This window comes from Symphalangus syndactylus, chromosome 13 (assembly GCF_028878055.3).
Source record: "Symphalangus syndactylus isolate Jambi chromosome 13, NHGRI_mSymSyn1-v2.1_pri, whole genome shotgun sequence".
Taxonomy (NCBI): Eukaryota; Metazoa; Chordata; class Mammalia; order Primates; family Hylobatidae; genus Symphalangus; species Symphalangus syndactylus.
Window position 1 is genome coordinate 26,792,465 of NC_072435.2, and position 24,211 is coordinate 26,816,675.

At 40.3% G+C, this 24,211-nt stretch overlaps 1 protein-coding gene and 1 long non-coding RNA gene across 8 annotated transcripts; one reads left to right on the forward strand and one right to left on the reverse strand.

Moving 5' to 3' along the window:
- Nucleotides 1–1,761: 1,761 nt before the first annotated feature.
- ZNF175 (zinc finger protein 175) lies at nucleotides 1,762–19,342 on the reverse strand. 6 transcript variants are annotated; one of them, XM_055236232.2, is made up of 5 exons: nucleotides 19,124–19,342; nucleotides 17,197–17,448; nucleotides 9,123–9,249; nucleotides 8,758–8,853; nucleotides 1,762–3,961 (listed from the first exon to the last, which is right to left on the reverse strand). In XM_055236232.2, the coding sequence occupies exons 2-5, from the start codon at nucleotides 17,266–17,268 to the stop codon at nucleotides 2,121–2,123; spliced, it is 2,136 nt and encodes a 711-aa protein (XP_055092207.1). In that variant the 5' UTR covers nucleotides 17,269–17,448; nucleotides 19,124–19,342; the 3' UTR covers nucleotides 1,762–2,120. The 6 variants fall into 6 exon arrangements, with proteins under 6 accessions (XP_055092207.1, XP_063471658.1, XP_063471657.1 ...); XM_063615588.1 differs by having other exon boundaries at nucleotides 17,197–17,388; nucleotides 19,124–19,332; XM_063615587.1 differs by having other exon boundaries at nucleotides 17,197–19,307.
- Nucleotides 19,343–19,357: 15 nt separating this feature from the next.
- On the forward strand, nucleotides 19,358–24,120 carry LOC134732256 (uncharacterized). 2 transcript variants are annotated; one of them, XR_010115234.1, is made up of 2 exons: nucleotides 19,358–19,617; nucleotides 23,758–24,120. It is a non-coding gene; the product is annotated as an uncharacterized lncRNA (long non-coding RNA). The 2 variants fall into 2 exon arrangements; XR_010115233.1 differs by having other exon boundaries at nucleotides 23,858–24,120.
- Nucleotides 24,121–24,211: the final 91 nt, after the last annotated feature.

The window sequence follows — 24,211 nt, forward strand, 5'->3', positions numbered from 1 at the left end:
AGCTGTGTGGGCCCCTATCAACCTTGAAGGGGTATGGAGACTAAAGCCATAGGTGCCCATCTCTAACACCCTTCTGGAAAAGACTTCCAGCTGACTGAAATCTCCCACCACAGTCCCACACCCAGCACAGGGGAACCAGGCAGGCTCAGGGATACGAGGTCCGCTAAAATTCATCAGCACTTGGTCTGTCCATGCAGTTGCAAGGGTTTAACACACACACACTTCTCACCAAATGCATGGGGGTAGGGTACTATCCTAATTTCCCTTTCGTAGATGAGAAAACCAGAATAGATGAGACCAAATAACTTGCTCAGCAGATACAGAGGGTAGAGAGTGGAGCCAGGAATCAAATGCAGGAACCTGGCTCCTGGGCCTGTGCACTTAAAAGATTATGCTGGTCTGCTTCTCAGAAGTATTGATAACAGTCCCCTCTCCCTTTTTTAGCAAAAAATGTGTGTGGGGAGGAAATAAGTAATCAAAACTGTGGGAATGGCTAAATAAATTATGGCAGGTAAACCTCATAGAATATACGTGTGTACATTCCATCATGGATTGTAGAATGAAGAAAAATACCATCCACACACGTAAGAGATCTGAGTTTTATAAATCAAGGAAAGAGTCCTTACATAGTAATATGTGTGTATGTGTGTGTGTGTATCATGTGCTGGCAAACATTTTCTGTAAAGAGCCAGAGAGTAAATATTTTCAGTTTCCAGCTTGGGGGCCATTTGATCTCCACCAAAACTACTCAATTCTGCCAGTGGAGCACAAAAGAAGCCCAGACACTACATGTCCAAATGAACATGGCTGTGTTCCAATAAAACTTTATTTTAAAAAAACAGTTGGGAGGCCATATTTGGCCAATGGCCACAGTTTGTTGACTCCTGGTGTGTATGTTTAGGGGCCTGTGTAAAAATATGAACAAGACTAAGGGTTGGCACTGATTATCTATGCAGAGACTTGAACCAGACTAATGGTTGGCACTAATTATGGAGAGGCTCACTATAGATGGCGGAGATGGAAAGGGAGGGTCAAGCTGAGCTAATCCTAAAAGAAGAGAAAAGCTATAATATAAAGATCAGTAAACATTATAGAATTTCATTTATGCATTTACCAAAAATGTACATTCATGTGTATGTATAATAAAGGAGTTAATCATTGTTGATACAACCTTATTATATAAATATTCAATAGGGAATAATTTTTATAAAAACAGATTAGATTCTCTTAAAAAATAACTAATCTACATACACCTCCTACTATGCAGTGAATTCTGCAGCAAACCCCACTGCACTGAGGGCATACATACATACATACACATACATACATATATGCTGACCAGACCATATACGTATGTCTGCATATGCATATATATACATACATAGATACATAAATATACGTACATACAAGTTGGGTATCCCTAATCTGAAAACCCAAAATCTGAAACTTTTTGAACTCTAACCTGACGCTCAAAGGAAATGCTAATTGGAGCATTTAATCTTGGACTTTCAGATTAGGGATGCTCAACCAATAAATATAATGCAAATATTCCAAAATCTTTAAGTATCTGAAATCCAAAACGCTTCTGATCCCAGGCATTTTGGAGAAGGGATTCTCAACCTGTATATAATATATATGCTTATATATATGCTTATATACATAAGGCATACACACACATACACATAAAATATTGTCCTATCATGACTGTGATGGCACTTTAGAAATATTGATATCCCACAATAAACACTGTTATCACTGATATAATTTCCCACACATTTTACTATAAATAATCGGGTAACAATCTGTCTTGTACCATTTTTTACAGAAAGGCTTTTCTCAATGCATTAGTCAGGGTTTGTTCCCAGGGTGAAAATTTATAATCCTTAATGAGGCCAGTACTAAGAAGGACATTTCTGCTTACTCTTTTCTGTGCAATTGCCCTCACATAAAATAAAGCATGACTTTTTTGTCATGTGTTCACACATGCAGTGCATCCCTAGAGTTTTTCTGAAGCATGAATTCAATAACATATAATTAGAACTGATTCTGAGAAGATTTTCTCTTCTTCAAGAAACTCAGGGAGTGTATTTGATTTATGAATATGCTGATGCACTAGGAATTCATTGCTTGGTAAAGCCTTTCACAGAATAACTGCATTTGTAAGATTTGTCTCTGGTATGAGTTGTTTGGTGTTTATTGAAGTTTGACCTGTTGTTGAAGGCCTTTCCACATTCAGAACACACATAAGGTCTTTCTCCCGTGTGAATTCGCTGATGCACCTTGAGTTGTGGTTTCTTACTGAACGATTTCCCACAGTCAAGGCATTCATAGGGTTTCTCTCCCATGTGAGTTCTTTGATGGGTAATCAACTCTGATTTCTGGACAAAAGCCTTCCCACATTTGTAACAGACGAAACGCCTCTCTCTAGTGTGAGTTATTTGATGTTTATGGAAATTTGACCTGCCATTGAAGGCCTTCCCACATTCAGTGCACACATAGGGTTTCTCACCTGTGTGAATTCGCTGATGCTCTTTGAATTGAGACTTAGAAGTGAAGGCTTTCCCACATTCACTGCATTTGTAAGGCTTCTCTCCGGTGTGAATTCTCTGATGCATGCTGAGTATTGACTTCTGGTTGAAGGCTTTCCCACATTCACTGCATACATGGTGTCTTTCTCCAGTATGAATTTTCTGGTGTATATTCAGGTGTGACTTTTGGGTGAAGGTTTTTCCACAGTCACTACATTTATAAGGTTTCTCCCCTGTATGAATTCGATGATGTATATCAAGCTGTGACTTGGAAATGAAGGATTTCCCACAGTTGTGGCACTGATAAGGTTTTTCTCCTGTGTGGCTTCTTTGGTGGACAATCAGGTGTGCCTTCTGGATGAAGGCCTGCCCGCATTCGATACACACATAGGACTTCTGCCCTGAGTGGATTCTCTGGTGCAAGCTGAGTGTTGACTTCTGGGTAAAGGCTTTCCCACATTCACTGCATGCATACTGTCTCTCACCAGTATGAATTTTCTGATGTATCATGAGGGTTGAGTTTTGGGAGAAGCCTTTGCCACATTCACTGCATTCATAGAGTTTTTCTCTACTGTGAGTTCTCTGATGTCTGAAGAGAGATAACATCTGGAAAAAGGCTTTTCCACAGTCATGGCATTTATAGGGCTTCTTTCTAGCGTGTGTTTTCTGGTGCGTAACCAATTCTGATCTCTGAATAAAGACCTTCCCACATTCCTTGCATATATAGGGTATATCACCTGTATGATCTGTCAGATATACACTGAGTTTTAGTTGTGGTGTGAAGGCTTTTCCACATTTGCCACATTCATGGAGGTTTCCTACACTATGAATTCTCTGTTGGGCAAAGAGGTGTGACTTCTGGGTGAAGTTCCCCCCACATTCAGAACATCCATCTGGTTTCTTCTGAGTATGAATTTGATGTTGCGTGAGTGACTGTTTATGGCCACAGACTTTTCTACACTGATTACCTTTGCAAAAGGTCTCTCCTGTATGAATATTCTTGCTGCAAGCATTGGAAGAGCTATGGCTGAATAGCTGACCAGACCCAACAACATCGTCAAGCTGTGCTGTGTCATTGCTTTCATTCTGACCATTCACTTCTAGGTTCAGCTTCAAACTTGTTGCAAATAAGCAACATTTCTGAGGTTGTTTCTGTGAAGAAGCAAGGTGGGGCCGTATGTGAATCATTTTCCCGGGGTCCTTATATTCACAATTGCTTTCTGTGTTCAATGTTTGCTTGTTGAAGAAAGCACTGTGACTCACGGGTTGAATCTGATTTTGCTCATCTTTCTTTGTACGGTCAGCATCCAGCCTCAGTTCTTCTAAAATGGAACACCATGAACCATCTCTTGTGAACTCACCTACCATATCCTTTTGAAATGAAGCTTTCTTAGAAATCTCATTTTGCGGGATTTCAAGCCCAAACTCCCCTTCTAAAAGGAGAAAGAGAAGATTAAATAGACACAATGAACAGGAAAGAGGAGAAACTGTATGAAGCTGATTACATTGAACACAAGGAAATTGCTGAGTCATGTAATAATGGTGCTAATGATGCTGACAATGAGCAGAAACACAGAGCCCTTATTATATGGATGAGGACTTATCTACATAGCACTTAGCATGTGCCAGGCAGTGGCCTACATGGTGCACACATACTCATTTAATCTGCATAATAATCTCAGGAGGTAGCATTGATGGGTGTTCCTGTTTTACAAACAAAAGGAAGCACATAATGGTTATGTAATTGGCCAAGATCACTTTGCTAATCTGTGGGGATTAGATTTCAACAACCTGAGGACACTTATGCAAGCGATCTAGACACCCAGATCTAGTAGGATGAGTAGGGGATAAAACAGACAAGAGTGTTGCAGGGCAACATCCATGGGCAGCCAAGGCTTGAAGGAGGGGGCTCAGTGTGTAGTTCTTCATTAACTTTCAGGGTGAATCCTCACCAATCTGCCTACTTTATCTTACTTGTTAGAAACAATGCCAAGTCCATCAGCCCTGTATATCCTTCTGAAAACTATTAAAGCTTCACCTATCTTGACATGGCCAACCAGTGAAAGAATGACTATGCCTCAACTCTCCATGAAGCTACAGTTTTTTTTTCTTGAACTTAGGAATATACCCATATCCCCAGAAATATATTCTAAAAGACTGGACAAGCAAGCTGTTCCCCAGAATTTGTTTCACCCTTGTTCCATTGAAATTAATTGTTCTTTGTTAGAACTTTTGGCTTTATGCTGTCAAACATGCCTTTTTTAGTTTAGTTTTTTGTTTTGTTTTGTTTTGTTTGCCAAGAATAAGAGTCCCCCATCATCTTGTGCACTTTACTAGTATGGTGCACAAAACACAGCAGGTTCTCAATAAAAATAATAGTTACTAAATTTTACTATTACTTTTTCTACCAGATTTTAATACTGAGTATGACCATCACATGTAGTTTCTTTTCGCTTTCAGTCACTTAAACTGTATCCCAGACTCTTGTCCTATCAAAAAAACTCAATCATCTTTCATTCTTTCTTTTGAAAAAGGACACTTTTAATCTTTATTGTTAACTTTTTCTTATTGTAGCAAAAGTGCATAATATTAAATTTACCATCTTACCCATTTTGTATTGTACAGTCTAGTAGTGCTACCTGTGTTCACCCTGTTGTTCAATGGATCTCCAAAACTTTTACATCTTGCAAAACTGAAATGCTGTATCCATTAAACAATTTCCCTTTTCCCCCGTCCCTCATTCTCTGGCAGCCACAATCTTATTCTGTCTCTATGAGTTGACTACTTAAAGTACCTCATATAGGTAGAATGATACATTTGGATTTTTTGTGTCTAGCTTATTCACTTAGCATCATGATAAGATTCATCCACACTGCAACATGTTTCATAATTCCTCTTCCTTTTTAAGGCTGAATAATATTTCATTGTATGTATAGACCACATTTTGTTTACCAATTCATTGGTCAATGGACAATTCCACTTTTTGGATACTGTGAATAGTGCTGCTATGAACAAGAGTGTACAAACAGCTGTTTGGGTCCTTGCTTTCAATTCTTGTGGGTATCTACCCAGAAGTGGAGTTGCTGGATCATATGGTAATTTCATGTTTAATTTTTGAGAAATCACCATCCTGTTTTCCACAGGACTACACCATTTTACATTCCCACTAGCAATACACAAGGATTCCAGTTTCTCTATATCCTTGCCAACACTTGTTATTCTGTTTTTTTAATCGTAGCCATTGTAATGGATGTAAAGGGATATCACCCAGTGGTTTTGATTTGCATTTCCCACATAATTAGTGAAGTTGAGCATTTTTTCCTATTATTGGCCACTTGTATATCATCTTTGAAGACATGTCTATTCACATCTTTTTCCCACTTATTAAAACAGGTTGTTTTCTATTTCATTTTTCACTCTTAAATAGCAATTTTACCCACATACGGGTGGTCATTTATTCTGGCAATCTTCCACTGTGTCCCCAGGCAGAGATTTGAAACATTTTTAACTTTTCACTTTATTCAGGTCATAAAAATCTTGCTGAACCTGGTAACACTTAAATTACTGCCCAAAGTGTTCAATGTAAACTATCACAACTGTACAGAAAAGCTTTTCCACAACTCTCCAACACAGCCTAATAATGCTGATTGCAAAAAAGAAGTCCAATTTATTCTCAAATCCAAGCACACTCTCATGTCCTCTATTCCCATTAAGCTTGCTTCATCTGCTTCATTTCAATTCAAAATGGCTTCTTGTACCAGTTATAGGTACTGTGCCCTTAAAATTAATTCCCAATGTCACTCTACTTCTAGGCTGACATCATTTTTTCTGAACTTCACAAGCATTTGCTATCCATGCTTCCCATGTTGATACACTTACTTTTTGAGTAGCCTTCCATGAAATATACATGATTGATGCACAAAGGCTAACAGTTTTAACATTTAATGCCATTGTCCTCTCCATCCAAATACAATCTCTGTTGTTTTGAATTTATCTCAGCAAATATTTAAAACATCCTTTGAAAGTAGTGTGAAATATTCTTTTCTGCCCATTTTCAGAAAATCAATAATTTCTGTATCCTAAATACAAAAATCCTAATCCTGTATCTTAAATACAATGGTTTCCTCATGCTAAACATTGACATAATGAAGATTAAGTAAAGAAACTACAAAGTAATCAGCAGACTGTATGCAAAGTAAATCATTCTATGGAGTAGACATTAAACAACATACGAAAACAATGGAGCAGAGCATGAGTGATGAAAACTATTCAGGCATATTTTTACATTGGAAATATGTGGCCATGAGGACAATGTCACTGAAAAGAATTTGTTAATCCTACACAGTAGGAAATAACTGCCTATTTTTATCATATCTACTGAGGAAAAAAGAAACAAAATAGCCATGTTTGGGGTAATAAAATGTCAGTATCTTGACTAAACTCAAAAAACTGAAATCAACATATCTCATTAGGAACAAAATTGTCTAAATATGAGAAAATGGGGATCTAGTTTGTTGTAATACCACTGGGATTAAGAAAAAGGGCCAACTTAAAGTATAATAATAATAAAAAAAAAAGAAAAAGGGTCACCTTTTTCTTAATTAAAAAAAAAAACTGGTAAGAATTCCAGAATAATAAATTAGACGACTGTGTTTCTGAGCCCAGAAACACAGAAAAATTTGACAAAATTTGTCAGGTGAGAATTTCTTTTTTGGATGATGATGATTCCAGTTTCTGATCTCCCAAAATTAAGAAAGTGAGTCATCTCATGCAAACTGTCCTCCACGGAACTAAATAGGTAGCAGAACACAGTTTAAGCAGAGGGACTAGAGGTATTGATACAGAAATCATTAGAATAAAAATATGAGGACTAGGAGTTCAGAATGGATGGGTCCTTTAAGTCAATTCCTGTATGAAAAGATGCCCATAGCCGGGGGTGGTGGCTCACGCCTGTAATCCCAGCACTTTGGGAGGCCAAGGCAGGTGGAACACCTGAGGTCGGGAGTTCGAGACCAGCCCGACCAATAAGGAGTAACCTCGTCTCTACTAGAAATACAAAATTAGCCAGGCATGGTGGTGCATGCCTGTAATCCCAGCTACTCGGCAGGCTGAGGCAGGAGAATGGCTCAATCCTGGGAGGCGGAGGTTGCGGTGAGCCAAGATCGTGCCATTGCACTCCAGCCTGGGCAACAAGAGTGAAACTCTGTCTCAAAAAAAAAAAAAAAAAAGAAAAAGAAAGAAAAAGAAAAGATGCCCATATGGAAGAACAGGGCCCCAAACTAGAGGTGCCACAACTGGGAGGAAAAGAAGACAGCAGATCCAGCAAAGAAAAGAAAATCAATAAAATTAGGGGCAAAAAAATCGGAAAAAAAAGGCAGAAAACTCCACGGACACAAAGAGATAAATGATAAGAAAATGCAACGAACAAATGAAAAAGCCAGTCAGATAACAGATAAGATTAGAGGCTCTCACCATTCAGTTATTAGAAAAATAACACTTAAACAATGAAACAGGCCGGGCGCGGTGGCTCACGCCTATAATGCCAGCACTTTAGGAGGCCAAGGTGGGCAGATCACAAGGTCAGGAGGTCGAGACCATCCTGGCTAACATGGTGAAACCCTGTCTCTACTAAAAATACAAAAAATTAGCTGAATGTGGTGGCGGGCGCCTGTAGTCCCAGCTACTCAGGAGGCTGAGGCAGGAGAATCGCTTGAACCCAGGAGGCAGAGGTTGCAGCGAGCCAAGATCGCGCCACTGCACCCCAGCCTAGGTGACAGAGCAAGACTCTGTCTCAAAAAAACCAAAACCAAAAAACAATGAAACAGCCCTTTCACCCATCAGTAGGGCTATAAATTCACCAATTTTGTTAATGCCAAGTGTTAGCAAGCAAGATGTGCAAATGCAAATCCTTGTGCACTGCACATGGGAGTGTGAACTGGTGCAACCCCCCATCAGCCCATCAGAAGAGCAGTATGGTTGATTTAGTCAAATATACTTATCTCCAGGACCAGGCAATCCCATTCCTGAGTATTCACCAATGGAAAATTCTTAAGGCAGCCCCTATAGGACATTCAGAATTTATAGAACATTTACAGTGTTTGATGTAGAAACTGGGAATAGGAGGCAATCTACGGGCCATCGCTGGGGGAATAGAGGGAACAGAAGTATGGTAGACTGGTAATGGTTCCCTGCAAAGATACCTACATTTGCTTGGGTACAACTTACTCACCTTGACACCTCTGATGTGAGAGTTCAGCCTCCTCCACCCGTGGCTCCTTTTCTTTTAGCATTCTGAAGATGACGTCTGGGTTGGGAATGTGATACCCTGTTAATTAGAAAGGATACTGGATTTGGGTGTAGCTTCTTCAGTTTTAGAGGCCATTCAATGAAGCTTTACACTGGCTCATTAGAAAAGTCAACATTTTCCACTAGGCACAAAATAATACTAAAAGGTACCCAAAAGAAACAAACAATCCAGGACAAACCAAGGAAAGAGTCATGACATACTTTGATATCCCACTTCGTTCTGCAATGAGGAGGAAGGAAATCTCCTCAACAGGATCCAGCCAAGATTCCCAGGTCAGTTGTGCTCACCCACTGAGAAGAGGTGGCTATAGAGCTCCAGCATCACATCCTGGTACAGGCGTCTCTGGGCAGGGTCCAGTTGCTGCCACTCCTCCCTGCTGAAGTCCACGGTCACATCCTCAAATGACACTGATGCCTGTAACAGTGTACCCCAGCTCACTGTGAATTAGATCATCACTGGTGAGTGGGGATGGCACATAAAGGAGGAACGTGCTTTTAATGATTTTCACCATGATCCATCACAGAGGCTTCCCACCAAACACCTATTTCACATTTTTAGGGATTTTAAAAAAATTAAGAGAAATATCCTCCATCTACTGTACACCTACATTCATTCATTCATTTTTTTTTTAAATGAGGCCAGAAATGGGTTCCCTCTAAGTCCTCTAGCTAATTTAGGAAAAACCAGCATGATTGTTGATGAAGCAAAAACTACATGTGAGGCTGTACTTGAGCTGGGTCCTGGTGCTCAACACAGAATTACATAAGCTTCTACTCTTGCAGCAACTCAGAGACTTGGAAGACATGTAAATACAAAAGCTCAACTACAGGGTTAAAAAGGGAACATGGTAGAAATATATGCAGAGGACACTGTTGGGGAGGGGCAAATTAGGGAAAGAAATTCTACCTAGGAGTAGAAGGTAATGCTACTTAGAGTTGGCGAAGCTTACACTGGAAGTAAGAACTTTGATGCAGGATGTGTGAAGGAAATCATTTTCCAGAAAAGAGCATGAATAAAAGTAGAGAGGTAGGAAAACACTGTGAATTCAGGGAGAAGCAGACAGCTCTGTGTAAGATAAGAGGCGACTATGTCATGTTTGGAAGGTGGTTACCATCCAAGCTCCAAAGAAGTGGGCTGGTGTCTGAATATATAATGGGTATGGATTATTTATTTTAATGAATGGATTGCCATTTCAGGATTTTAAGTGCAGGGAAGAGATATGATCATATAATATTTCAACAAGATGATCTTTCCTATAAGAACCAATATTAGGTTAATGAAAGGACTGATGATGAAAAGATCTTCATTACAGAAGTACTGCAGATGATAAATGCAGCCTGAAGGACAAAACAGAAATACCACTTTTACTGATTACCAATGACTGCTAAAGCCATATGAAAGACTGATGGGGTCTTTATAATGGAGGAGTAGGCTGACAACATCTGAACCCAATCATCAATTTTATCACAAGGAGAGAGATAACCAGATATTAAAGTGCACCTAATATGATGCAAAATAAAAAAATAAAAGTAGAGAGGTAGGCAAATAGGTGGTGTGCAAACTATTAAGTATCATTTCCAAAAACAAAGAAATCCAAGTGGACTCTGATCAAGCCTCTAGAGGAGAGCCATCCAATGGAAATAAAACATGAACCGTGAATGTGAGCCACACATATAACTCAAAATTGTCTAGTAGCCATGTTTAAAAGACACATAAAATCAATTTAATGATATTTTTACTTAGTCTATTATATTCAAAACATTATCATTTCTATATGTAACCAATATCTTAAAAATCATCGAGATGAGATGCTTTACATTCTGTTTTCATACTAAGTTTTCAGAAGTCAGCATATATTTTATACTTCAAGCACATCTCAGTGTGAACCAGCCACATTCAAGTGCTCAATAGCTACATGTGGTAAGTGGCCACCATACTGAACAGCACAGGTCTAGATTTAAATACCAGTTCAGAACAGATGTTGGGCATATACCCAGGAGTGGAATTCTGGGTCATGGGAAAAACATGCTCGACTTTAGTAGAACATTGGAAATCATTTTCCAAACTGGTTGTACCAATTTATATGCTCACCAGCAGCACACAAAATCCTTCTGGTTGCTCCATATCCTCACCTACATTTGGTATTATCAGTGTTGATAACTGTATGCATTTTGGTGGGGGCATGGGAGTTACACTGGCAATTCCCAGATGACTAATGAAGCTGAGCATCTTCCCATGTTTACTAGCCTATTCAAGCAAGCCTCTTCTTCAGTTTTCTACTGGGTTAAAAAACACTTTTCCTCAAAAAAAAAAAAAAAAAAATTTTTTTTTTTGAGAGATAGGATCTCATTCTGTTGCTTGATTGCAGTGGCACGAGCATGGCTCATTGCAGCCTCTGCCTCTCAGACTCAAGCAATCCTCCTGCCTCAGCTTCCCAAGTAGCTGGGACCACAGGCGTGCACTACCACGTGCAGCTATTATTATTATTATTATTTTTTGAGATGGAGTCTACTCTGTCACTAAGGCTGGAATGCACTGGCACGCTCTTGGCTCACCGCAGCCTCTGACTCCTGGGTTCAAGTGATTCTCCTGCCTCAGCCTCCCAAGTAGCTGGGATTACAGGTGCCTGCCAACATGCCCGGCTAATTTTGTATTTTTAGTAGACACGGGGTTTCATTATGTTGGCCAGGCTGGTCTCAAACTCCTGGCCTCAAGTGATCGGCCCATCTTTGCCTCCCAAAGTTCTGAGATTACAGGTGTGAGTCACCACACCCAGCCTTAATTTTTGTATTTTTTGTAGAGATGGGGTTTCACCATGTTGCCCATGCTGGTCTCAAACTCATGAGCTCACACGATCCACCCACCTTGGCCTCCCAAAGTTTTGGGATTACAGGTGTGAGCCACTGCACGTGGCCATTTCTGTGTTTCTGAAGGAGTATCTCATTGTCGTGTAAACCTCTCAGGTCTTTTGTTTTGTTTTTGTTTTTTGAGACAGGATGTCACTCTCACCCAGGATGGAGTGCAGTGGTGCAATCACAGCTCACTGCAGCCTCAACCTCCAGGCTCAAGTGATTCTCCCACGTCAGCCTCCTGAGTAGCTGGGACCACAGGCACACACCACCACACCTAGCTAATTTTTCTAATTTTTGTAAAGATGGGGTCTCCCTATGATGCTCGGGATGGTCTCAAACTCCTGGGCCCAAGCAATCCTCCCATCTTGGCCTCCCAAAGTGCTGGGGTTACAGGCATGAGCCACCATGCCCAGCCGTCCTCAACATTTTATAGGAACCTTTTGTGTAACAAGAATCTTTTCCCATTCTGGAGCTTGCTTCTCTTTTTTTTTTTTTTTTTTTTTTTTTGAGACAGAGTTTCACTCTTGTTGCCCAGGCTGTAGTGCAATGGCACAATCTTGGATCACTGCAACCTCTGCCTCACGGGTTCAAGTGATTCTCCTGCCTCAGTCTCCCAAGTAGCTGGAATTACAGGCACCCGCCACCATGCCTGGCTAATGTATTTTTTTTAGTAGAGATGGGGTTTCACCATGTTGGCGAGGCTGGTCTCAAACTCCTGACCTCGTGATCAGCCTGCCTCGGCCTCCCAAAGTGCTGGGATTACAGGCGTGAGCCACTGCATCCGGCCTCGTTTTTTAAAATGAAGTAATTAACTTAAAAGTGACGAAAGTAGTTAACTTTGGAAGGAAGTGGTAGTGTTTAGGAGGTAAAGGCGGATGGCTAACTATAATTACCTATGTGGAAGAAACCTGGACAAATCAGGGACGAAAGAGAGAGAGGTATGCCAGCACGGTGGCTCACGCCTGCATGCCTGTAATCCCAGCACTTTGAGAGGCCAAGGCGGGCAGATCACAAGGTCAGGAGATTGAGACCATCCTGGCTAACACGGTGAAACCCCATCTCTACTAATAATACAAAAAATTAGCTTGGTGTGGTGGTGGGCGCCTGTAGTCCCAGCTACTCGGGAGGCTGAGGCAGGAGAATGGCGTGAACCCGGGAGGCGGAGCTTGCAGTGAGCCGAGATCGTGCCACTGCACTCCAGCCTGGGCGACAGAGTGAGACTCCGTCTCAAAAAAAAAAAAAAAAAAAAAAAGAGAGAAAGGAGTATTTCGTAAAAAAATTACTTTTCATTATGTTTTCATTTGTGAATGCTGTGTATTATCTATTCATAAAATCACATTTTAAAATATCTCAAATATCCTTAGGTAAGATAGTTGAATCATTAAACAAAAACATCATGTCATTAAATGGAATATTCATATCTAAAAGCTCTTAAAAAATTTTTAAGGCAGTAATGATTATCGGAGGAAATAAATGGAAAAGGAAATGATTATCGGAGAAAATAAAGTTGAGAAATTCTTCCAGAAAGAAGGTCCAAAACCAAAGAAACAGAAAATGACAGAGCAGAAAAACCCTTTTAAATGGAGACTAACAGCTTGAAAATAAGAGTTTCAGGATCTGAGAGCAGAGACTATATCTGTGTGGTGAGGAAGCAGTACATGCGGTGCTTTAGGAAGAAAAAAGTGATTTTCAACCTATCAACCCAGGCAAAGATCAACTTAGTGTGAGGGTAAATCAGGTCATTTTCCATGACATCTTTCTATTAAATATGCAAATATATGATCTTTGCTTTTTGGCATGACATTTTCATATCATGCGTTTTCATATCATTTCGCTTTCATGTCATGCTCATATATGTAAACCTCTCAGGTCTTTTTTTTTGTTTTTGTTTTTTGAGACAGGATGTCACTCCGTCACCCAGGATGGAGTGCAGTGGTGCCATCACAGCTCACTGCAGCTTCGACCTCCTGGGTCAAGTGATTCTCCTATTTTTAAGCTGTTAGTCTCCATTATCTGAACACACATATTCAGACAAGTTCTCACAGGATGTACTGCCGTGTACCATATCCAAGAACTCCTAGAGGATGCACTTTCACGAAATGAGAGTAATGGTAAACCATGGAAGAGAAAGCCAAAGGATTCAAGACACAAGGAACTGGACACTTGACAGAGAAAAACAGAATTCCCAGGTGATGGTGAACAGAGCCACCATGAGAAGACAGCATGAGGTGCCAGGAGAACAGCCAGGTCCAATCACATCAAGACAAAAAAGCAATAGGAAAGGTTTCCTCAAGGAGATGGAATTGACAGCCCCAACCCTCAAGCAAACCACCTGCCTTCAATCCCAGGCTGGCTGCTTGCTGACTATGTAAACTCGAGCCACTTACTTCATTCTGTGCCTCAGTCTTCTCGTCTGTAAAGTGGGGATAATGGCAGCAGTACCTTGCAAAGTTATGAGGATTAAAACTGTCCTTAAAGGCCGGGTGCGGTGGCTCATGCCTGTAATCCCAGCACTTTGGGAGGCCGAGGCTGGCGGATCACCTGAAGTCAGGAGTTTGAGACCAGCCTGGCCAACATGGTGAAACCCTGTTTCTACTAAAAATACAAAAATTAGCCAGGCGTGGTGGCGAGTGCCTGTAATCCCAGCTACTTGGGAGAGTGAGGCAGGAGAATCACTTGAACTCGGGAGGCGGAGGTTGCAGTGAGCCCAGATAGCGCCATTGCACTCCAGCCTGGGAGACGAGCAAAATTCTGTCTCAAAAAATATAAAATAAAATAAAACTGTCCCTGAAATAGCGAGGGTCTGCAATTACCTAGTAACAAATTCAATTTATGAAGACAGTGTGTACACACTTGGAGAAAATTGTATAATACATTAACATGTATATAGGCAAGTAAATAATCCATAAAATTGTGTGCTTCAGGGAAAAACCATAAGTTATGCAGGCAAAGAGTTATCACGGTGTCTATACAGGCAGCTCTGAATATAGTTTACACAGTCATAATCATAAACAAGGAATATTGACCTGATCAGAATCTGAACCAGTTCTTAGAGAAGGATGGGCAAGGAAAGCAGGTGTTGGGGGTGAAAGTATGAGGAAGTGGGTAAAAGCAAACCTTTTAATGACATGTTTCTTAATTAATTAACATGTTAATTAACAATCCAAGAGGCAGCAATATAAGCATGTCACTAAAAGATTAGGAGGTAAATGCCGAAATAATTAGCTAAAAATGTAAAATGTGATTGCCTGGGAGGAGCTGGAACTTGGGTAAAAATATAGCAAGTGACAGCTCTTTTAAAAGATTACAGGCTTCACAAAACCATCTGATCCTCTTTTCTATGTTCAAATAAAACTAAAACATACTTTCAAAGGAAAAAGTAACAAAAAGTATTTACCAACATATGCAAAAAGGACCATAGGTTATTACTAGGTAAGAACTCTCTTGGGACGCTGAGGCGGGTGGATCATGAGCTCAGGAGATCAAGACCATACTGGCTAACACAGTGAAACCTCGTCTCTACTAAAAATACAAAAAAATTAGCCAGCGGTGGTGTCAGGCGCCTGTAGTCCCAGCTACTCGGGAGGCTAAGGCAGGAGAATTTCATTAACCCGGGAGGTGAAGCTTGCAGTGAGCAGAGATTGTGCCACTGCACTCCAACCTGGGCTTCAGAGCGAGACTCCGTCTCAAAAAAAAAAAAAAAAGAACTCTCTAAAAATCCAGAGTCTAAACCAAACCAAAATATAAATCGAAAGGTAAGAAAAAGTAACTCACTAAAGACAAGTAATTGACCAATAAAATTATGAAAAAAAATCCTGTTTGTAAACAAAGTAATGCAGATTAAAACACTATACTATCTTTATTTCCATCACATTAGAAAAGATAAAAATAACAGAATAAAAATAGTACTGTCCAGAGCAGAGGGAAATACACACCACAGAGAGAAGATAATGTGAATGGTACTGGGATATATTCTGACATGAATTCAGACACTGATGGAACATCTGAATTAGCGACAGCAGTATTGATTCAAATGACAAACTGTAAATCAGGTCAAGCAGAAAAAAATTTCATTGTTAAAAAAGGAAAAAAGCTTATATTGAACATGTGTCCTAAAACACTAAACTTGAAGATGTTCTGAACACGCAAGTTGACCAACATCAATGCAAATGAGAGAAACGTTTGTGCATCTGCACTGCTGTCACAAGACTTAGACAATTTCATGTTTTAAACTTGTTTTGTTTTGAGACAGGGTCTCACTCTATTGCCTAGGCTGGAGTGTAGTGTCATGATTGCAGCTCACTGCAACCTTGACCTCCCCAAGCTCAGGTGATCTTCCCATGTCAACGTTCTGAGTAGCTGGGACTACAGGTGCATGCCACCACGCCTGGCTAATTTTTGTATTTTTGTAGAGTCTCGCCATGTTGCCCAGGCTGCTGTCCAACTCCTGGGCTCAAGTGATCTGCCTGCCTCGGCCTCCCAAAGTGCTGGGATTATAGGCACGAGCCACTGTACCCCACCTAAACTTGTATGTTTCAATTTTTCTTTTAAGAATGACTTTTAAATATTTGGGATATTTACAATTTTGAAAATGATTTATATGTGCAATTTATTTTGCGTTAATGTTCTCTTCTTTTAATACTTTCTATTATCAAATGTTTCTAGCAGGTTGAGATGATTTTAACAGGTTACTGAAATATATAATCTTCTCATAATACATTGGTTCAGGATAATAACACACATATTTATTATACTTTTTTAAAAAACAGAACATCTCTGTAAATTTGAGTACAAACCTATCACAGAACAATGGTGCACTGTTTACTATTATAGTCACATACTATTTAAAGACTTGTAAATAAAGCATCAAGAGATACACAGAATAATTTAGGATTTCAGGAAATCTTGACTATACCAAGAATTCAGATTTCTTGTTACCAAATCCTGACTGTTTCTATCTGTGGGCAATCTGGAAACACTATTTTCCAGCATTTTTTATTCACCTTTTTAAACAGGAAAAACCACATGGTCCTTAAAAGCCTGTTCTCACTCTACCTCCCTGTGACCATTTAAACTACAAAGGAAGGAGATTTTGCTGCACCTTATGAGAACAGAGGAAAAACGGGCCAATCCCTGTGGACCAAGCAAGGAATTTGGTAGCGGGGGGGACCAGTTGAAATTCTTCAAAGGCCCAATGGTGGATGAAGGAGCAGAACCAGTGCTTAGCAGGAAAGAGTCAGCTTTTCCATCCTATGACTGGGGCTTCTGATCAGACCAGGGACTACAGTTTCTTCTTTCTTGACCCAAGGCCAACCCTCTACTATCCTCTTTTATCAGCCAGTTCATGGTTTCCTCTAGAACACAGATAGCCTATGAATGTGGAAACATCAGCCTCTGTGGTCCTCGCTTGACAGAAGGCTCAAGACTGACTCAGGAGCAGGGAGCCCAGAGCCTGCTGCATCCTGTGTCTGCCCTCACGTTCTGGAGAACTGTCCCCAGGGCTGCTTACCTCGCAAGATCCATCCTGTTCCTCTGGACCCAGGACCTGAGGCTTCTGGGATAAATTCACATCAGCAGGCATCTCCGCTCTGGGCTTCTACTATCGGTCTCTCTTGCTGACAACTCCACTTTTCCCAGGAACCAGAAGCTGGATAGGTGTTTGGATTCTCCAACTAGGGACACTGCAGAGAGGCGTGCTGGCCTATGAAGAGAGATCCTGCAGCCTCAATGATGTGGCCTGACCTGGGGGTTCTGCAGAAGCCTTGGAAAAGCAATGAGTACATGGTCACTCATTCAACATTCACTCCACAAATATTTCCTGAGGGCACTGAGGTGAAGTCACTGTGTCAGACACTGGAGTAGACAAAGTTCAGAAAGCCCAACTCTAGTTATTAGTCAGGGTTAAAAATAAAGACTGAGTCTGGACTAAATGATGAATTCATCGCAGCTTTGCCACCTTTTCACTGTGAGAATATGAAAATATTACTTTAGTTGTAGTTTCCAAAATGCAAATGCAGGTATTTATCACAGGTGTTGGGAAACTTAAGCAAGATGAAGCTTGTCAAGTCCTCAGTGCCTGCCTGGCAAGTGATAAATATGAATAAAAAAAGAAAGTTGTCAATTTAATTGTCAGCCAAATATCATGGGCATTATTATACCCATTTTGGGGATGAGGATAATGAGGCTGTGTGCTGTTACATAATTTGCCTGAAGGTTACTCAGTCTGTAAATGGAAAAACAGGGAATCAGCCCCACATCTGCCTTGTTCTAAACTGTACACTGTCTCCACTATCTCATGTATCCATACGTGGCCAGCTTCCAGAAAAACCATTTCCTCTTCCTGTTGCCTTCATAGAACTCAGGCCAGGAGGTGGCTCTGTTTGGTGTACCTATTCTGAGCTTCTGGACTTTTCAGTCCCCATCCATAACACACCACACAGACCACCCTCTTCTGGCTCGAGCTAAAAGTTAAAATCACTGTCCCAATACCCACCTTGATGCAGAAAATTTGCAGACATGCATCAGGGCCTCCAGTTACCATTTCTTGCCTGTCCACAATAAGTTGCCCCTACGGCACCTGAATGCAATCACTGACAGGACTGACTTTCAGAAATCCTCACTGAGTGGACTACAGGGCTGCCAGAAATTTCCAAAATGCCTCCCAGTCACTGACATGGCCCAGGCTTCTGAAACCATTACTGCCCTGATAGCCAAGAAATGTTTCCCAGCGAGCACAATTTTCTGGTTTCCATAAAACGACAAATAATCCCCAACATAGGGGTCCAAATGAAATGCCCCAATAGGAAACCATCATCCATCTGCTCAACTGTCAATTACTGATCCTTACCATGTCCAAGGGACCCAAGAAGAGGGCAACACTGACCCACCCACCAATCCCTGAAGGATCCCAACACTCACTGCCTAGAAAGCAATGCAGTCACCCTCACAAATCCCCATCATTGACCCCCTATGCCTCCAGTCAACTGGCTGCCATAGGCTACCCCTGGCAACCCCACTCTACTGATTCCTGTAGGTTGCCCATCACTGGTCCCCTGAGAGTGTTACAGTGTGATCCTCAAAGTCCTCCAACCTCTGAAGCTCTTGGCTGCCAATCAATCACTGACTCCTCTAGTCCCACGGACAGTGATTCCCTTCCCTGAACGTCCTCCAGCACCATCCGCAAAGGCGCTCTTAAGAAGCACGTTCACTGTCCTCAAGTTAGCAAGTTTCGTGGACCAATATAAAATCCGATATTAAAGTACACTTCGAATTTAAGTCACAAAAATACTTACGACAAGCAGAAAATAAGCAAGAAAAGAGGGAAAATTAACGAGCTAATTATCCAACTAAAATTAGCAAACGCCACTTACCCCACAGCACCCAACACCCACCCCAGAAACCCCCCATCGCTCAGCCAAAACAAGCCCGTCACTCACCTCACAGCCTTGTCTTCAGCCGAGAAATCTCTTTATCACGCACCCCCACCTCCAACAAGCCCCTCATCACTCACACAAAGCCGGCCGCCCCTCCCTGACCCTACAGAACCCCCACTGCTAATATTCCCAATCACTTCAGCGTCCAGTAAGCGACATAGGCTTAGATCCACTTAACAACAGAAGCTACACGGCCGCTCTAGGCCACTTCCGGTTTGGGTTACATTCCCGTTAGGATTTCTGTAGGCGCTGTTGCACCGCGCGCATGCCCACTAACACTTTTGAAGCTACGCTCCGCCAGCAGTTATCATGGCGTATAACGGCGTACCTTTATTCTGTGGTTCATTCAACTTCAGAAACTTCGTCGGGAGGACGGCATGGCCGCAACCGTACGGATTATGATATCGGAGGCCGCCATCGTCAAAAGGCTTTTATTCCGTACAGCCAAGGACAAATGGAATGTCACAGATGAAAAGTCTTGGGTCCTACATTGGCAGGTGACTTATTCAATACTTGTGTATATATATTTCTAGGAGAAACTGACATGTATTCTGAAAAATGCTTTTTCTCTATATTTTCCCCTCCGATTGAAAGACTTTTTTTTCTTGAATTTCTAAACAACTCACTATCTTTAATAGCACTTTTGAAAATGTTATCTTTCTGAGAAATTGTATCTTTGTTATCCTTACACCATTGCTCTCTATACCTGGATGAACCTATTGATGAAGTAACCTACCAAGCGACCACCTGAAGGGAGAATTTAGGGCTCTTGGGACACTTCATTTAAAGAGAGGCGAATGAAAAAAATATAATCAAGTTAAAGGAAAAAAACACAATTACTGAGATCAATGTCAGCCAGCCCAACTGGGCAGAATTTTCAGAAAGAGGTTGTTCAATCAAATAAACAAAAATATATTCCAGAAGGTGAGCAATAGCAATCATAAAATTTAAAAAAAAGGCTGATTATGGGAAATAGGAGGCAGGGCTGAGTGAGGATCTGAAGGTGAAGATCTGAAATGATCCTTCTTTTTTAAAAAATAATAATTTAAATATGTTGCTTTAGTAGTTTGTGCCATTTTGTAGTTACCGATTTTACATTCTGTGTTCACAGCTTCTGCCACCCCATCTCTGCACTTAAAGCCACCATATTACTTTTAATTACTTTATACCTCATTTTTAGTCAATTTGAATCATAAAATAAGACTGCTTAGCCAATGAAGTATTTTTTTGAACATGGTTCCCCAGGAATAGTTCAGTTTTCACATTAGTATCTGAACCTAACTTTGTTATATGAAGCATGAAACTTGCTTTTATTTTAAAAAATCAATTATATATTTACTGTAAACAAATAGTGTAAAAGCAATAAAAACACTTCTCTTTACTGTGTGAGAAAGTGTGACATTTTATTTGAGTTACTAAGAAATTCCCCAGACTTAGAACTTTTGAATTTTCTCCACTTATAAATCTGAGACTATTTACTGTGTCATAGGTTTTACCCTAGGGCTTTGGTACATTTTATTTAAAAAAAGGAAAATGCAGAGAGTGAAAATTGAGATACAAGTAGGAGGATTTAAGTACAATAGCCCAGCATGTGTATGTTCAGGGCAAGTGAAGGCGTCCCTCCACTGGGACACCTGTATATCTGTAAGATGAGGGGTAACTGCACCCTCATACTCTTAGTGGGGCAGGCATACCCTAAGGTGACACCTACTGAGTCACACCTTGTATAAATCCATCCCTTTGAGTGCAAATGGAGTCTAAGATTTGCTTCTTACCAACAGAATATGGCAAAAGTTATGGGATTTGTCTCTATTATTAGATTATGATATTAAAATCTATGGGAACTTGAACGTCATCTACAAATACTGGAAATATTTTTCAGTTTCTAATTTTTACATTTCTTGCTTATTTTTCTGGTTTTGCCTTGTTGGCTATAACCTCTTTAATAATGTCAAGTAATAGTGGTGACAGTGGGCATCCTTGTCTTATTCCTGATTCAAATGAGAATGCGCCTCAATTGTCCTTATTTAGGGTGAAAGTTGGTGTAGGTTTTAATAGATGTCTTTTATCATATGCATGGTAATTCTAGTTGCTCCACTGCCTTATCAATACTTAGTATTGTTGGTCTTTTTAATTTAATATGTTTTAGTGAGTATCTCATAGTAATTTTAATTTGCATTTCCCAGATCAAGCATTTTTTTCAAGTGCTGAACGGCCATTTATCCTCTTTGCTGAAGCACATCTTCAAATCTTCCACCCATTTTTCCTTGTGTTTTAAAATTATTGTGTTGTGAGAATTTTTTATTTATTCTAAAAATAAGTCTTTTAGAGATATACATATCACAAACATTTTTCTTCCAATCTGTGGTTGCTTTTTTATTTCATTTATTCTAATCTTTAGAAGTTTAAAAATTTGATTATGACATTCTAGAAGAATTTTTTAAGATTGGAGTTGGCTATTCCTCAAGAAGACAGACAGAACTTTCTGACTATGAATCTTCATATATCTTGTGTAGATGAAAGTCAAAAGGCTGGGCACGGTGGCTCACGCTTGTAATCCCAGCACTTTGGGAGGCCGAGGCGGGCGAATCACGAGGTCAGGAGATCGAGACCACGGTGAAACCCCGTCTCTACTAAAAATACAAAAAAAATTAGCCGGGCGTGGTGGCGGGCGCCTGTAGTCCCAGCTACTCGGAGAGGCTGAGGCAGGAGAATGGTGTGAACCCGGGAGGCGGAGCTTACAGAGAGCCGAGATTGCGCCACTGCACTCCAGCCTGGGCGACAGAGCGAGACTCCGTCTCAAAAAAAAAAAAAAAAAAGAAAGAAAGAAAGTCAAAAAAGAAAAATAAAAAGAGAATTCTGGCTCTTGAAACTTAAAGTGCTTCAAAATTAAAAGGCTTAAAAAAATAAAGACAAAAAGTCTTGTGCAGATGAAAGTCAAAAAAGAAAAAGAAAAACAATTCTGGTTCTTGAAACTTAGATAAAAGTGCTTCAAAAAATAAAGACAACTGTTTGCAACTTATGAGGACTTCAGAATTTCAAATGCTTTGCTTTAAACTATGCCAAGAACTCTCATCCTGGCCAACTCAAACCAATCTACTGCCTGCATGACTCAACACCTTATTAAATAATGATCTCAACAAGATGCCTGCCCTCAAAATATCTAATAGCAATTATGCCTGGTTTTTTTTCCCCTGGAAATCAGAGAAAGTAAACAACCAAGAGCATTAAAAGAAACTTTACTCAAAAAATATAGTATTGAAGAGACCATTCTATATACAGAAATGAAACTGTTTATCACCTTCATTTATAGCTAAGGATAAATGCTCGCCCACTGACTAAAATGACCCTTTTCTTTCATATATTTCATTTTAAGCAAACCTATTCTAAGACCTCTGGTAAAAGGAGGCTTCATCATTCTGAGATATAGGATTAGAAAACAAAATACAAAATAGCAGTTGTGATTTGCATCACAAGAAATTGTATGCTAAGGAAGTGTGCTGAAGTTTTCCCAAAGTTCAATTACTGATCTGTTCAAATGGATCCAATATTAAGATTCTAAGAACATCATTCTGATTCATTCATATTCTGATATTGCACCTTCCACAGAAGTAGAGGAAGAGGAGCCCTTGGAACTTGCATGTGGCCTGAAGACAAACTTTGGGCAAGTCTATGAAAATGAGATTCTTAGTCTGCTTAGGGTTTATGTGGGAAAATGGCTGAGGGCTTTGGCTGGAGGAATGAAGGTCGCTGACAGGTTTTAATCAGGAGCGTGATCTCCTTTATTCTTGTGTCTAGAATGATTATGCAAACTGCCAATTAACAAAACTGGAAAAATTAATAATTCCTGAAACAAGAGAGGCAATGGTTACTCTCATTCAGGATTGGGGAAATGGACACTGTTTCAGCCATTTTCCAAAACTCCTGGCCTCACGCAATCCTTCCATCTCGGCCTCCCAAAGTGCTAGGATTACAGGTGTGAGCCACTGTGCATGGTCCGTTACAGCCATTTTTGAAAGCAGTTTGTGAATACTCATCATTGTCTTGCAAACATATTACTTTCCCTTGAAAAGGTGATCCAGTTTCTGCTAAAAATATCTTCTAAGGAAATAATCAGAAATTATATTTTTACACAAGTCACATTTGTAGCTTGAAGTCAGTCATGATAGAAGTGTTTACACTACGGAAATTGGAAAATACTATCCATCAAGTCTTGATTTATCATTTTATTGATTGTCTACACTTGATATAGTGATGAATAAAATGTTAATAATGCAACTTAAAAGATGTTAATATCTGCAGTCATTACATTGTAAATAGCACAAGAATTCAGAAAATATTCTTCTAGTGTAGATATTCCAAACTTATCTGATTCAGCAAAGAGTTTACTCCTGTCATTGACAGATGAATAAAATCCCACCATACATCTCATTATTTCTGTTTCATCTTACTCCTTAATTGAAATGAAAATATCAACCAACATTCATAACTACACAGTGTACTGTTCATCAATTGCCATTATAAGTTAGCTAAAGTTGCAAAAGTTCAGAAAAATCAGTGAAAGCATTCTGTGAGAATCAGTTGACTATGTGGAATTTACAGTAAAAAGTATAGTACATTTTATTATTATTTAAAAGTTATGTGCTGCAGGGAGACGAAGTCCCGTGGGACATGACCAACTCAGCGTTCCACTGGAGGTTATGTGATCAAACAGCAAACTGTTTATCATGAATGCAGGATGTGGGCAAACTCACGACTACTCCCACCGCCAGAAGGTTTGCTGAGGGCCATTGCTTCCTGGCGCCGAGCTCCTTGAAGTTATCTACTGGGACATCTAGAGAATGCAGTCTTGCAAGCCTACTCTGGACCAAGCAGCTGACCTCTTCTTCCACCCCATTTCTCGCTATCTCTTTTGCCTAATAAATACGGAGGGCTATGTAAAGCTCAGGGCCCTTGTCCACTAGAGGCAAGGTGCCCCCTGACGCCTTCTTCCGAATATACTCTTTTGTCTCTTGTCTTTTGTTCCCACGTTCACCACCCTTTGTTCAGTTCCCCTAGGTCCATGAGGGTGACATAGTGGCACCCTGAACA

What these genes read in the sequence shown, in the direction of transcription:
- ZNF175 (XM_055236232.2), bottom strand. Translation starts at nt 17,268, where the DNA reads ATGCCTGCTGATGTGAATTTATCCCAGAAGCCTCAGGTCCTGGGTCCA. An exon ending in TAGCCACCTCTTCTCAGTGG is followed by an intron (nt 8,854 to 9,122) that starts GTGAGCACAACT and finishes TCTAATTAACAG; the next exon opens with GGTATCACATTCCCAACCCA. An exon ending in CTCACATCAGAGGTGTCAAG is followed by an intron (nt 3,962 to 8,757) that starts GTGAGTAAGTTG and finishes TTCTCCTTTTAG; the next exon opens with AAGGGGAGTTTGGGCTTGAA.